General features: G+C 42.6%; 1 protein-coding gene across 1 annotated transcript in view; it reads right to left on the reverse strand.

The window, feature by feature from the left end:
- AGPS (alkylglycerone phosphate synthase) overlaps positions 1 to 15635 on the reverse strand; it is a 132474-nt gene that overhangs the window by 83937 nt on the left and 32902 nt on the right. Inside the window, exons 8-9 of the mRNA XM_039494569.1 lie at positions 9266 to 9346; positions 405 to 530 (exon numbers count right to left, since the gene is read on the reverse strand). Coding sequence (XP_039350503.1) covers positions 405 to 530; positions 9266 to 9346 — 207 coding nt within the window. The remainder of the gene's footprint in view (positions 1 to 404; positions 531 to 9265; positions 9347 to 15635) is intronic.

The raw sequence follows: 15635 nt of genomic DNA on the forward strand, positions 1-15635 counted from the left end.
TGCTATATATGGGGGGGGGGGGGGAAGAGAGGGAAAGAGTGGGAGATGCATAGTCATTTTAAAATTACCTTTACATTAAGGCTGCTTCAAATATGGAATAAGGTACTTCCCTTTAGTAAGCAATGAAGCTATAGTAGGATTCTGGTGTCACTACTGAAAATTTACAGTAAACATTTACTCAAATAAAATGTTAGTAATGATGCCAGAATTGTATTATAGTTCCATTGTTTGCTAAAAGGGAGTCCTTTATTCCAAATCTGAAGCAGCCTTAATATAAAGGTAATTTAAAAACTGCTATACGCCCCCCAATTTCTGTCCCAACTATGAATATTTACAGAGGCCAGACCCGAATGTTTCAAATTGGAGGGGAAATACTAGATAAAAAAATATTTATAAAAAATTACCAGATCTTCAATGTTTCCGTAGATGTTCTTTTTCATGCCTGATGCGCGTGTGGCCACCCATCCTCCAAGGGAGCTGAATTCCATAGAATCTGGTTCATGGCCTGTACAGTAACCACTCTCACCAAGCTAAAGATAGAAAGCAATATTCCATTGATGTAAGATAGCCTGCTTTTGGTTAGTAATCAACATTAATTTTTAAAAACATTTTAGATTTTAAAAACTTGCTAATGATAGGAAGGAAAAAATAAGTATCTTGAACCAATATTATTCAGGTATAAAGAGTCAACTCTTTTGAGATTTAAGTATAAATTTGATATAATGAAGTGGTTCTGTTTCTACTGTGCATACGCTAAGCAGTATATCATACTATGAGGCCAGTTTTCTCATCATAACCTCCACCCACATTTTAAAACAAAGACCGCCACTGTTTGCAAAGATGTGATTCAAATACATGTGGAGAAAGATAACTAAAGTAACTTCCAACTTCACTTAAACATTTCCAATAAATAAAGCACTTAATCTTTTGTTCTTTCTATCCTAATGTGATGTGCAGTAGAGGTCTGCAGAAATTCTGAGCAAACTGCTTGTATTTAATTCTCTCAAGAAGGAATGTGTTTTAATGCACAGCCATCTGGTTGGGCTTCCTGTATGCAATACCAATGACAAATTTGTAATGCAGATCATGCATTCCTGTACATTAAAGTTACTTGTTTCTCATTTTTCTGTATTAGCTTGACTTTGCCATCTGTACAACACGTGAGAGTGTGACTGAATCCCCTTAAAAATGCAACACCAAAGCTGTCCCACTGAAATAATGTAAAAGGCCAAGCAATCCTGTGTTAAATGGTACAGACCCCACCAACTGCATTTACTATACTCGAGATCATCTATTTGTGTTGACCAATTTGATAATTGGGGAGGGAAGGGATAGCTCAGTGGTTTGAGCATTGGCCTGCTAAACCCAGGGTTGTGAGTTCAATCCTTGAGGAGGCCACTTAGGGATCTAGGGCAAATACTGGTCCTGCTAGTGAAGGCAGGGGGCTGGACTCGACTCCATGACCTTTCAAGGTCCCTTCCAGTTCTCGGAGATTGGTATATCTCCTATAGCAGGGTGGACCCTTGCTCCTGCCCTGAGGGGTTTAAAAAGCAGCCTGGCAGGCCTTGAGAGCTGTGGCTCTAAAAGCTGGGCTGATTGAGGAAGTGGCTGCAGCTGGGGCCATGCCCCAAACTGAGCCACAGGCCTTATAAAAAGGCCAGGGAAGCCAGAAAAAAAGACAGACAGTCTTCCTCTGCCTGAAGAGGAAGAAGGGCCTGGCTGCAGGGGCTATAGGCAAGGTACCTAGGGTGAAGCAGGGCTGGGGAAAGGCTGAGGAGCTCCAGCCTAGAAAGCCCCAGGCTGCGGCCTAGCAAAGGGCCAATAGGTACTGGGGGTTGCAGAGGGCAGCCCAGGGGTAGGCCAAGGCAGCAGGCCCAAACCCAACCTTGCCAGTGATGAGTAGGCTGATACTGCAGTCTGCCCCAGAGTGTGGGGCTAGACGATGACTGGCAGTAGCCAATACTGAGGCAAGGTAGGGATAGAGGGTGGGGGTTCCCCAAGGAGGGGAGACCCAGAGAGAAAGGGGTTACTGCCAGGGGCAGCACCCCATGTGAAAGGGCACCGGGTCCAAGGAGGGACACGGGGGGCCTGAAGACAGGCGGATCACCGGCCTGCAGAGGGTGCTCCAGCACTGGACTGAGCTAATTCCCGGAGTCACCAGTAGGAGGCGCTGCAGGGGTGAGTCAGCCCGTCTACACTCCAGTTACTACGTTTTTATATAATGATCCAGTTAAATGTTTGCCATTTTCATGTATGCTATCTAGGCGAGGGTCAGCAGCTATATTTGTGCGCATGCACACTATTATGTCTGAAAACACTTTAAACACATTAAGGTCGCAAAGTTAACCACTCAAAAATGGCATTCAATGCCAGAATTTAGGTTGCCTGCACAACCTTAATTCAACCTCCCCTTGTCTGTATACTTCATTTTAGTCTTTCATTGCCTGAACACACTATTTTCCCCCCACAGGATTGCTGTCTCAGTGAATGAGCAGCTATTCAATGGATGATATGGGAACTGAGGCAGAGAGAGATTAGGGTCAACACCTTACACTAATTTTGGGTGCTCTATTTGAGATGCCAACAGCCTGATTTTTCAGAGAAATTAGCATTTTATAGCACATCATTTGTTCAGAGCACAGCTTTTGATGACTTTAGATACAGTTCTGAGCACTCAGCACCGCAAGCCAGAACCTGTGTCCGGTTGGGAACTCCCAGAAAATGAGCAACACACTATTAGTGGCCATCTGTGAAAAGTTTGTTTTAAGTGATTTCAGTACCATCACACAGGAACTCCGTGGTGGAGGAAGAAGGCAGTTTTCCAAGGTGGCATGCAACTATCTTAACCACAGGATCACCCCCTCTCTTCCTCAAATCCCATGCCTCATTTCACTACATACTTTCCAACTACTCCAGCAAATAAGGCAGGGGTCCTTCAGACAAACAGCTTCATCAACTGTACAACTAACGAAGGCAGAAGTCTTAGGAAAAATGTGATCACATAATTAAAGACCATCATAATGAATATACATGGAGTGGGTGCGGGAAGGGGCAAGTTAAGGTCACAAAGGCAACCTTAATTCTGGTATTTCCCTAACTTTTGTTTACTTGAGTTTGCAATCTCAAAGTTTTTTAAATGTAGTTTTTTGCATGTAGTTCAAGTGTTTGTTCAACAAAGTTGGAACCTTTAGATCCATGAGCTCTGCCACTTGAGCCAACAGAGCAAATAATAGCAGTAGTAGGTTGTCACCCTATGTGAGCCAGCCACTAGAGGAAGCTAAGGCATGTTTTGCCACTAGGCTTCACAGCTATTTGTACATCCCTGTGGAATTTTTTTTTAATAAATATAATTATTTTTCTGGAATTTCATGTTATTTCATTTGATCCAGTAAAGAGTGAGGGGGGGGGGAGATAGTTCCTACACCAAGGAGAAGAGTGGCATAGCAGGCCCTGGGGGCTGAGGGGATCACAAACCAAATCCACCTCACATGCGCCCTGCAGTAGTGGCTCCTGTCCTCAGGGGTTGCAGCACCACTCAGGTTTGACCTGCCCATACCCCCATCATGATGATAGAAAGGTGGCCAGGCCAAACCTGAGCAGTGCTGCAACTCCATGTGCCAGATCACATCATCTGGTATGGGGAGCCAGGCCCAGCACCGAGCCACAGGAGCCACTGATGAGGGGTGAATTTTTTCCAATTAATTTTGTTTTATATTCGGCTTTTCTTTTTATTAAGTGTTGTTTTGTATTTGCTATAAAACCCAGGGCTCTAGCTATTGGCAGAGAGCAGAGAAGCACTGAGACTCCAGAATCTTGGGTTTATTCCAGATTCTAAAGGGATCATAGTCTAATGGTTAGATCTTCTCCATGACCCCCTTCAGCATGTCCTCCTCCTGATACCATCCTTCCCTCCTCCCAGTAACCTCTCTAGGCCTGGCTCCTCATCCCCCTGTGTTTTTTGTTCAAGCTGTTCCAATCCTCCTCCTCTTCACCAGGTGCCAGCCAGGGGCACCTTAAGCACACAGGAAAGTCTCCCTGCACTGAGCTCCAGTGCCACATGGCTTCCTGGGTACCTGGCAGTGCAACTGAAGGTAGTCCTGCTGAGCCCATGCAGTCCTGGGATTGAGCATGCTCAGATAAAATCTTCAGCAAAAGTGATGAAACAAACAGGTCTCTACTTAGTATGTGCAAACTGTCATTCAGCAACTCGTAACTTGGTCAAGTTTATACAACTCTGATGCAAGGAAAAACCCCTCACCAAATTTTAGCTCTCTGCTCCCAAAGCATGGAGGCTCCACAGCTTCTCAACAAAATGGTTAAGAATTTTTAAAAAATGGGCACAATGCTGCCTTTTCCCCTAACCTGTTCTGCAAAACAGATGAATCCTTTTTGCTGACATTTTCCAGGATAATTAAATTTCAGTCCAAACAGTTAAGTTTGGCAGAGTAATAAGCAATTGAGAACAGGGTCTTGTAATAGAGTGTTAGGCAACTTAATATTTTAGTAAATCTGCCTTGCTCATTAACAGATCTGCTACAAAGCACAAGTAATTTAAATGGATTATGCAAGTTATTTAAAAAAAAACCACAACAACTATAAATTCACATCTTTCCATTCCAGCATTTGAGTTTCAATATTTTGGTAGTTTCAATACAGGTCTGACTTGGCACACAAGTTTTCAGCTCCATTCAGGTTTCTTCTGCCCTTATCTAGATAAGCATTGCCACGTCTGTGAGCCTGTTTATTTTCGGTCTAAAGATTTTAGCTCTAGGCTAAAAATAATTCATTCAGGAATTAAGTTAGAAAAGTAATTTCCTTTAAGAATGAAGCAATTCTAATATTCAAACTTGTTATTCTGGAATGGCAGCTATTTCAGACAAACAATATTATGAATGCAAGTTGTCAAGTTTTTTTTTTTTTTAAGTTATCTTCCAACTCCTCAATTAAAATCACTACCACGAAAAATTGCATTAGTAGACTCCAAAAGGTAGCTAACTTTCACTTTTTATAGAGCCAAAAGGTAGCACTATTTCTAATACTTTTGCATAGAACTTTTGGGCAATTATGTATACAATCAAGAAGGGAAATTAAACTCAAAACTCTGTTGTTGTGGGTTTAGTGTACCCACTGCCACACTTTGGGTGCACATCTGTGTATCAGCCTCATCTACCCCGATCATTTTGGAATATGCAGACCATGTGGAATTTTTTCAAATGTGTTTAAGTTACTAAGCATGTTAGAAAAAATCAGAGCCGGCTCTATGTATTTTGCCACGCCAAGCACAGCAGTCAGGCGGCTTTCAGAGGTATGCCTGCAGGAGGTCCGCTGGTAACGTGAATTCGGCAGCATGCCTGCAGGAGGTCCGCCAGTCCTGCGCCTTCAGTGTACCCGCCACCAAATTGCCGCTGAAACCGCAGGACCAGCAGACCTCCCGCCGGCATGCCCCCAAAGGCAGCCTGACTGCCGCCCTCACGGCGACCGGCAGGCTGCCCTAGGCATGTGCTTGGTGCATTGGTGCCTGGAGCCACCCCTGAGAAAAATGTACCTCATGTCAAGCCATGGAAGACTCCATCTGTCCCCTGCCCCAATCCCTCTCAAGATCCTCTTTCACACTTCTTCAGTCTCTGCTGTGACTTCTTCCTTTCAAACTACAAGCAAGATCTAGTAGCTATATCCTGAGAAAGGCCCTTGATTCCATCTTCAACTATTGTCCCACATACCTTTTCATTCACTTTAAAATAATCAAACAGGCCATTTACAGCTTCCAAGTTTCCCTTCCTCTAACTCCATTTTGGATACACTCCAATCAAGCTTCTGTTCTCTCCACTCTACTGAAAATTCTCTCACCAAGGTCTTCAGTGACTTACCTAGATAAAGCTTAAGGCTTTACTCCACATTGGATCTTTTAGCTGTTTTTGATAACTGATCACTCCCTCCTAATTGTTGTTCTTTGGCTTCTGTGGCACCATTTCTTTTACCCTCCTCTCACCACTTTCTCTTTCACTATCTCCTCCTGCAGTTCCTCTTTCATGTCCCCTCTTTAGAAGTCCCTCAAGACTCATCTGCTCACAAGGATTTAAGTATTATTTCCATGCAGATGACAGTCCTCATCCCATGCTTTCCTCGGAGTGCCTCCATTCACTCCTAATTATCAGACCATTTGACATTTTTTCCCCCTGGGATGGCTCACTGGCATCTAAAGCATAACAGAATTTATCTTTATTTTCCCTCCAAGTTTATCTCCACTTCCTCCCCATTCCTCTATTGCTGTTTACACAACCCAGCCCTATAAACTAAGAGTCAAACTCCTCTTTCCCCACATATCTCAGCCATGACCACATATGCTGTTTTGCTTCCAGGAATCCAACCCTTCCTCTCTGGCTTGATAGTTAAGATGTTGATTGATCCTCTGGCCATCTCCTATATTAACTTACTCTCCAGCCCCCCAAAACTACAACCACTAAAATTATATAGTCTTCACCCACTGTTCTAACACTCACCACCCCATGCTAACCTGATTACACCCACTGGTTCCACCTTGCATGCTGCATTACGTTTGTTCTTATCTTTACTTTCCAGGCCTTCACTGCAGCCTACATCTTCAAAACTTTTCACCAACCCTCATATCTGCTCCAGTGGAGATACCAGCTTTAACGCCTTGTTCATTTCCATCTCCCATCATTATTTTTTCATGCTGCCCTTTTTATGTGGTTGCCATCCCACCATTTCCTCAAACTTCTGCCAAAGACTTACTTTCTGCAATGCTGAGAAGTAGTGAATTAAATAAAAACTCAGCTATTCCCTTCTCTGTGTTGCTCAGTGCTTCTTCCCCCAACCCCCCATATGCCCTTCAGAAGTGGGTATTCACCCACGAAAGCTCATGCTGCAAAACTTCTGTTAGTCTATAAGGTGCCACAGGATTCTTTGCTGCCCTTCAGAGTGTAAGCTCTTGTGGGTATGGACTATTTATATATCAGGTACAATTAGGGTGACCAGATGTCCCGATTTTATAGGGACAGTCCTGATATTTGGGACTTTTTCTTATACAGAGGCCTATTACCCCCCACCCTCTGTCCCAATTTTTCATACTTGCTATCTGGTCACCCTAGATACAATGCTGAGCACATTATGCTTAAGTTAAAAATCACAACAAGAACCCCTTGGTTTTAACTGTCTCCTCCTCTAGTATTTTCTGTAATTAACTTAATCACTGAAATTTTAATAAGCTTGCAATCAAGTTGTTTAATAAAAATATATTTATTACAAGTCATAAGTTTAACACATTGCCTGATTCTGTATTCCTTGCATACCCAGGAAATCATAATGAAGTCCCTAACATATATTTAATGTGCTAAAACCTTACCACGAATACAAATTTATATTCAGCACTGACCAGATTGTCAGCCAGAGCCTCTTTATATTACTGTGAGGAAAATTTCCACTGAAAAGTCAATTCAAAATTTCCTTTCCATTTCCTCAAGAAGACGCTCTGAAGGAAAAACTGCAAGAGTTTTAAGTTTAATGTACTATTTCAATTTGCAAGTTATGAAAGGCAGCTACAGCAGGAGAGGGAATATTATGCCTTACTCTAGTAGAAGGAAAAATTGTATGGCATTTAAAGGATGGAATAGTTGGTGAAATATCAGAAGTTACTAGCCTAGAAAAATGTCATTTAAATTAAGGGAATATGGTCTGTGCATTTTAATTCTAACCTTTAAAAAAAACCAGAGATTTGAAAAGGTTAAAATATTACATCAAATGATAAAAGGGGATATAAAATAAGAGGCATGAAAGGCCATTTCTCTCACTAGCAACAGCTCTGTTAGTAAAGTCTCTGACACACATCTATTTGGTAAAAAGCTATAATACCCCCACCCCTCAATAAAAAGCTGCTCATCAATTAAATTATTAAATTCCTTTATCAAAAGTCTTATTGCTTCAGAATCTTTTCTTACAGGTGTACTGAAGAATTCATATATGCCTTCAAAGGATGGGTTTCTTAAATTAGCAAGTATGCCATTCCATGGCATACCTGCAGTTAACTGTTCTTTTACATGTTAGGGAGGTTTGGCAGCTAGCTTTGGACTCCCACTTGCTTTATCATTGTAAGTCAGTGTACCCCAGAAGGTGTTAAGCAAACATCTACCACCAGCTGTACATAGTTGAACATAGACCTTGAAGAACGCTGGGAGCTGTGGATCCGGGAGCTGTGGATACCTGTCCGTGGAGGTGCCTGAGCCCCTCCCCATACCCGCTTCATGTGAGCGGAGATCTGCAGGCCTTATCTAGGGAGGTCAGAGCCCCACTCCCTGTGTACCAGGATCCAGAATGCCCCAGCCCATTATTAGGGTCTACTGATCTACTTGAGATATACTGAAGAAAAGTTGTATGTAAGAACTAGGTATTATTACTACTTGTCCAAAGGAACATCTGAACTACGAGAAATGAGTTAACTTATAAAGTGAGGTCAAAACTCCACCCAGGAATATTACAACCTACCCCTGGGAAGAGTTCTCCACTTGCCCTATGACTACTTCAGAATCACTTCCAAACATTAGAATGAGGAAAACTTCTCTCCATTACAAGAGAGTTCAAAGACAACTAATTCCCAGACCAAGGATTTCATTAACCTTGCCTTAAATTTGAGAGTACATATCACTAGCTTAAAGTTAAGTGTTCTCGTAAGAATGTTTAATTAGTAAGATCACCATTAAAAAGCCAAGGGTGGCAGAGTTTAGATTAAATTTACAAGAAACTCAAATATCTGAAAATATGTTTATCTTACCTATGTATTTTCTAACTACCATAACTTTCTCCCTTAAAGTCACCAACCTCCCATCTACCTGGCTGGATATTAGAAATGTGTAATGCAGATTTATATATTTAGTTTCATACTTATATGTATTTGATACTAAGTGTGATGCGTTGCAGCCACCCTTTTGCACAGATGGAAGCACATATTGCATGCTAAAAACTGACAGCTCACTTTTAGGATATTTCACATGGGATTTCCATCTAATATTAGCAAGGATTTTTCAATTAAAATGCAACAAATATCCAGGGTTAGACACAATCCATAACTATGGATAAAATTCTTACAAATTTGGTAAGCATAAATGGTAAGCAAAAGTGGACATGAAAATTTGCGTAAGAATGAAAATACAATTCAATGACTTAGATCAGACACTTGAAACAACTTTAATTAGGTACGAATAATCAACCTGAAACAAGAAATATTGAAAATTTCGTAGGAAATTGAGAATACCTGTCTTTCCAAATCTTGTCCAATAATGCCAGCCTCTATATGAGCAGTTAAGTTTTTCTCATCTATCCAGAGAATTCGATTCTGTTGTAAAAAAAAATATATACCAGATGTTAGACCACTACAGTTCTGGCAAGGTCACTTATAAGTAAAGTCTTCATAAAAGGATGTTTATACATTAGCAAACTTATCAGTTGTAATTTATCAACAGTGTAGCTCCACCTATGGTGGCAGCAGCAGAAGCTGAATAGACAAGACAAGACTGAGGCATTTTTACCTTCATGTCATGTAGTCTTGTCTACAACACTGTTTCCATGGTTGCTACTGTAAATGGAGATGCATCAGTGGTAAATTATGGCTGAAAAGTTTGCTTGTGTAGGTACTGCAATATGAAGCAGGAAAACCAGAGAGAATTAGGTCACCCAAAATTCTGGAGGAAGAGGAGTGTTCAGGAGTTTCATATCTGGCATACAAGGATTCAGTTATCTTGAATGATATAAATTTCAGTGCCTAAGAATAAAAAAAACCTCTGGTGCAGCCCAGGAGTAAAAAGAGAATTCAATTAGGCAAGTCGCATTCCATTCCTTCATGCACCTGCCCTCTTGAATTTTACATCAAGATGGCAAAACTATAAGTGAGGTATTTATCAAGACAAGTTCAAGCCTAGCGCAGTTTAACTTAAATTTAAATATTTAAACCACTGAGGGCTATAGTTACTGCTTCAACTGGTGGACCCTGCTCTACATTCACCCCAGAATGCACAAATGAACATGAAGGAGAAGAGAGAACGCTTCAGTAGTACAAATGCACCACACTCTAAACTAGCTAGTCTGATAAAAGAAAGGATTGGGAAAAAATAACCACAGATAAGAATCTAACCTAGCCAAACCAGAAGAGTTGCCGCCACTTGATGGAGAAAGAAAACTGGATTGGCAAATTCAGTCAGCCCACTTTACAGGAGGAATGGCATCACAAGAGCTTTGCCCCCCACACCCTCACCTGACAGTAAGAAATGTAAGCCCATTGTCCAGGATGGCAGAGAAAAACATCTGAGGAGTGACAGCATGAAGATGATTTGAAGACGCACACAGAAAACGGCAACACTTAGTAACACTTTTTAATCATTTGCTTCAAGATGTCAAATATACTGGTCTCTAGCATATTACAATAAATGTATATGACTTAATAGCGAACTAATAACAATGAAAATAAAAATCTACTGTACTGTGCGCGTCTGTTGATCACCTGAATAAAATCAGATTGTTTCTGTAACTGAATATTATAAGGATAGTGACACTGCATATTTGCCACATACACAGGGAATATCTACCAGACTCTCTACCACACTGAGTCAATATGTCATGGACCAAAGCTAGGGTGTTTTTTTTTTTTTTTTTAAGTTTTAGGTTAAAATTGTTCTGATGACAAAAATATCATAGATGTGGTCCAGAGGTTAAATCTATAGGCACTTTCTTGGAGGTGTGGGGATCTCAACACGGCTAAGCCTCAGGAATCGTCTGAAAAACGGTGCCTGTTTGAGCCAGCAAACCTTTGTAACAGAGGTAAAGGGGACTGGACTGCCCCAGCCACCTCAAGCTCCTTCCATAAAACCCAAACTTTCTAATGAAGTCAAACTCCAAGGAAAAGTGAAAGGTGAAGAGACAGTGTGAATATGCAGAGAACACTCTTGAAGAACCAGTTACTTACCAAAGTAACTTTCCAAGCTGGCCTCTATGTATTCACACTTGTGGAAGTCTAGAGAGAATGACAGGCCTTGAGAAAGGTGGGCTGAGGAGTTCTCATTAAACAAGGACTGTGGAACTTCTCTCAAAAAAAGCATCAGATCCACCCAACTGTGTCAATTTGCAGCTTTCTATGATAGAAAGATTAGAGGCATGTCTTCAACATTGTTTTAGCCCTAACAGCGAGCTCTAAGACCATGAGGTACTCTGGCACTACAAGAAATTGCCTTTTTGACAGATACCCAAAGGCTACAAATATCTTGCTGACTTCTTAATTTCCTAAGTGCATTGGTCTAATCAAGAGAACTCAACCTTTTTGACATCTGCAATAAGGAATGTGGCACCCCTGGCCAGTACGTTTTCTTCCACAACCTGATTGTGAACACAAGGTTTGATTCACATGGATCTCCCACCACTGATAAAGACATTAAATATGACAGGATAAGGACACAGTTCTGCACCAGTATGTAGTTGCCCTGTATGTGGCTTTGGAACCTTCGAAGGACTTCACCACTCTGAGCTGCAAGAGGTTGATGCTGATTCCTTTCTATGCAGTTCTATGTGCCTTGCACTGTTCTCTCTCTCAGGTCTGGTCTACATAACGGGGGGGTGGGGGGGGGGGAAGAAATAGCGAATAGCGTAGCTGAAGTCAAACTACCTTAGTTCGACTGACTTACCCGTCCAGACACGGCAGGGTCGAACTCCGTGGCTCCAAGGTAGACTCCGCCACCGCCGTTCGCAGTGGAGGAGTTCCAGAGTCGACCGGAGTGCGCGGGGAGTTCGAACTATCGCATCTTGATTAGACGCGATAGTTCGAACTCCGAGAAGTTGAACTCACTGCGTCGACCCGGACGGTGAGTATAGACCTACCCTCAGATATGCTCCCCACCTCATCAGGCTGGCTGAGTATCTATGGGTCTGGAAGGGATATAGGAAGACCCTTGTGGACATTCTCTGGGATCATCCACCACCCGAGGGAGCCCAGGACCTGGTTTGGGATCAGGATCTGTCTTGGATACATTTCCATTACGGTTCCTCACCATGAAGAGAGCCTTCTGGAGAAACCTGATATGGGGTTTTTCCAGGGGTCATTTCTATACATTAAAACTAGGAAGCCCAGTGACTGGAGATACTAAGCTGTGAATAGCTGTGTATTCCTTAACAGATATCAGGTTCTGGATTTTCTCATCTGTCCAGTGATGGTAAACTTTGGCCACAGATGTGTCTATATCCATCCCAGCTGAGCTCTCTGTGGAAGGGATCAATGAGCTTTTCTTGGTGTTTATCACAAAGCCATGCAGTTGAAGCAGCTCCACTATCCATTTTGTGGTACTGTATGCTGCTTCTTTGGTGGGAGCTCTGTTCAGAATGTCATCCAGGAAAAGACAGAGGAGAGTGCTCAGAGATGCAAGTCTGGTTCTGACCAGACAAAAGGCCGAGTGGCAGTATTTTCTACAGGTAGTGGGCCACGCAATATGCAAATCTCCATGGACACTGGTGACATGGATGTATGAGGCTGTGTAGATCTGCTATGTACACTGAAGCAAGGAATCACCTTGGACGGGGTGCTACTTGTTGAGACTAGGATCTCCATCCTGAATCTGATCATTTTCATCCATTTGTTCACTCATTTGACAATTAGGAGGGCTCTGACCCGCCCATCCTGGGTATGTTTCTAGATGAATATGGAGTATAGCCCTAAAAACCTCTCTTCTGAGGATATCAATTAAATTGCTCCTATGTTTGCAAGTTGTGAGATCTTGTTTAGCAATAACTTGCATTTGGAAGGGTTGCTTGAAATGGGTGATTGGGTGAGGTGAGGTTCTTAGTCTGAGGGAATAACCTGAACTTATTACCTTTTACCCACTTGTCTAATGAACAGAGCCCCTCCATCTGAGAAGTAGAATATTTTCTGATCAGAGGCATAGCCTTTTGTTGCCACAGTGAGTTATAAGAGGTGTGTCTGCCACCACCTATGGTTTTGCCATCTGATACAAGGGTCAAGGGTTTTCTTTGGCATACCTGTTGCTATCATTCCTTTAGTGCTTTTGTGATGAGGCTGGACAAAAAGGAGCATTTCTGCCTGTTGGGCTTGTAATCCTTTGAGGCACTGCATAGGATGGGAAAGGACTGCTTTGGTTTGGGGGTGCACTCCTCTCCACCTTCTTACCCAACTTCTCCCCTACTACGAAAGCAAGTGTGAATTTGGATAAGAATAGGATTTATTTGAGTTGGCATCCGCAGTCCAGCGGCATTGGCAGATGTGGTGTCCCACTGCTGAACTGCACACCATGGCCCTGGCTGAGAATCAATTTGCATCCATTAAGGCATCTGTCACATGCTGTTACATACCTGAATTAGGAGAGTAGGAAGGAAGAAAGAAAGAGTAAAGGTTGCTTTCCACTGCTCAAAAATCCCATATAAAAAAATAGAACTGGCAAAGGAAATGGTCAGGAGCAGTGGGAACTAATTGTGGCCACAGAGATGCAAGTTCTAGCAGTAAGCCAGAGAAGGGGGTGCAGCCTGTGCTGCCTGCACTACAACACTGAACGAGGAGAACCACCCATATGTCTCAGAACTGTAGAAGATAGTATTCTACAGCCCAGTATCTGCTAACCATAGAGAAAAGCTTTTGCACTTCTGAGTGCAACATTGTAGTGTAAATGAATCTAGATTGCAGCTGAATGCCCTGTTCTTCCTGACATGACTTGCTCTGTGAAATTCACTGTCACCCAAGCTACACAGTGAAGTGATTCTTGATCAAAATGCAAGACAAGTTTGCCCTTCTGTGATAGAGGGGAAAAAATATAGGCAAAATGGTCAAACCCATTCTTTTCTAGGTCTTTGGAGACTTGAATGGCCCTACTAAAAAAAGCTACAAGAACCCTAATCTCATTAAAAAACCAAGGCTGGGATTTTCAGAGATACTCAGGAAGCTAGGCACCCAACTCCCATTAACGTTCAATAGAATTTGGACATCAAACGCCCTAAGGCTCTTTTGAAAATCCCAGACTAAGCATTCAACGGTATAAACTACCCAGCACCAACCAGAATACAATTTAACAGTTAAAATTAGGAGTTTTATTAAAGTAACTAGATCACTCTGAAAACTGAGAGTAGGCCCCCAAAGCCTAACCCTGCCACAGAAAGGAAGGGACTGGTGTGGTTGGGACTGCCTAATTTTACAACTGCAGCATTGAATATTCCGTGTGGGGGGGGTACTTGTATTGCCCCAGTTGCCACTGCTTTCCATAAAAATTAGTGGTGCTGGGGCCATCCTGCAAGTGTGACTATGCAAGACCACTCTGAAGACATGGTTCCTGGATTTTGACTAGGAGGGAGAAAAGGAGAAAGATCCAACAGATGAAATTATTTTCTTAATTTAGGGATGTGCCGGTTAGAAATTAGTTTTAAACAAACGTCTGTATGGTTGATTTTAAACTTTAATCTAATTTACATTAAAGTTCATTCTCCAAGCTGTTCCCTGAATCTTTCCATGACTGCTTGTACTACTAGGGAGTTGTGGGGAGGGGGCGTGAACAAAAAAAAGTGTGCCCCTTTCACAGGTAGAAAGTATCATCTTTCAGCCCTTTTAGGGGTAGGTACATAATCCTGGTGTTTGCCATACCACACTGGCTGATTCCATGGCCTCATTTACTGGGAGAGCTACCCAATTGGGTCCGCAGGATGTCCAGGCTTATGTCAGGTATCAAGAATATCCTCAAGTGGGATCTGAAGTTCAGTTGCCACCCTCTGCATTATTCTTGATATAGTCAATGGTCATCAGGCAGGGATGGCGTGGCTGGAGAAACTGCCTCATCAGATGAGGACGACGATATGCCTATTGGTACCACCAGTAGTGGTGGGTTTGGCTCATCTTCCTCCTTCGCATATTCCAGTGGAGCCAGTTGCTATTGCTTAGCGAAAGATGGATGGTAAGCTGCTCACACAAATCCAATAGGGCCAGTATACTGGTTTGAAGGCTGCTTGAGGAGGACCCCAAGACAATGGGTATAGCAGTCTCGGAGGAGGGCGAGGGGAGCTATGTGGGTGGGCATGAGACCAAGACACTCTAAAAGCCTGTCCAGGCTAACTTCCCTTTATGGAGGAGATGGTTCATCCTGAATATTGGATTCAGCAGACAAAAAGGGCCTGATCTTGTTCCATCAGCAATACTGTAGGTGCCAGTAGATGGAGACTCCATCTCGTGGACAGAGCAAGAGAGAAGTACTTTCTTCTCAAAGTAGATTCCTCTTCTGATGCTGAAACATCCCTCAGAAAGACTGAACCTGAAAGCAGAGGAAGTATGTGTCTCAGTCTGTTCCGGAGTGCGAGGCATCCCAGTAGTCAGTATAGTTGGATCTGGCTTAGTGGTCAGTAGGTTGGAGAAGCTCGTTCGGCTTACATGCTAGTACAGGTGGATCCTTGCTCCTGTGTGCCTTACTCATATGGCCAGAAGGCTTAAGCAGGCCTAAATCTTTATAGCAAACATGAAGAATCACCTGATTTGATAGGAGTTGGGGACCAGATCTGGAGGAAGATCTTTTCTTGTGTCTGTAAGAGTGTCTTACTCTTATAAGAGTGAGACAGCGGATCTTTGAATTTATCAGATCTGGTCTTTACTCCAGAGC

This window comes from Mauremys reevesii, linkage group 11, assembly GCF_016161935.1.
Source record: "Mauremys reevesii isolate NIE-2019 linkage group 11, ASM1616193v1, whole genome shotgun sequence".
Lineage (NCBI taxonomy): Eukaryota > Metazoa > Chordata > Testudines > Geoemydidae > Mauremys > Mauremys reevesii.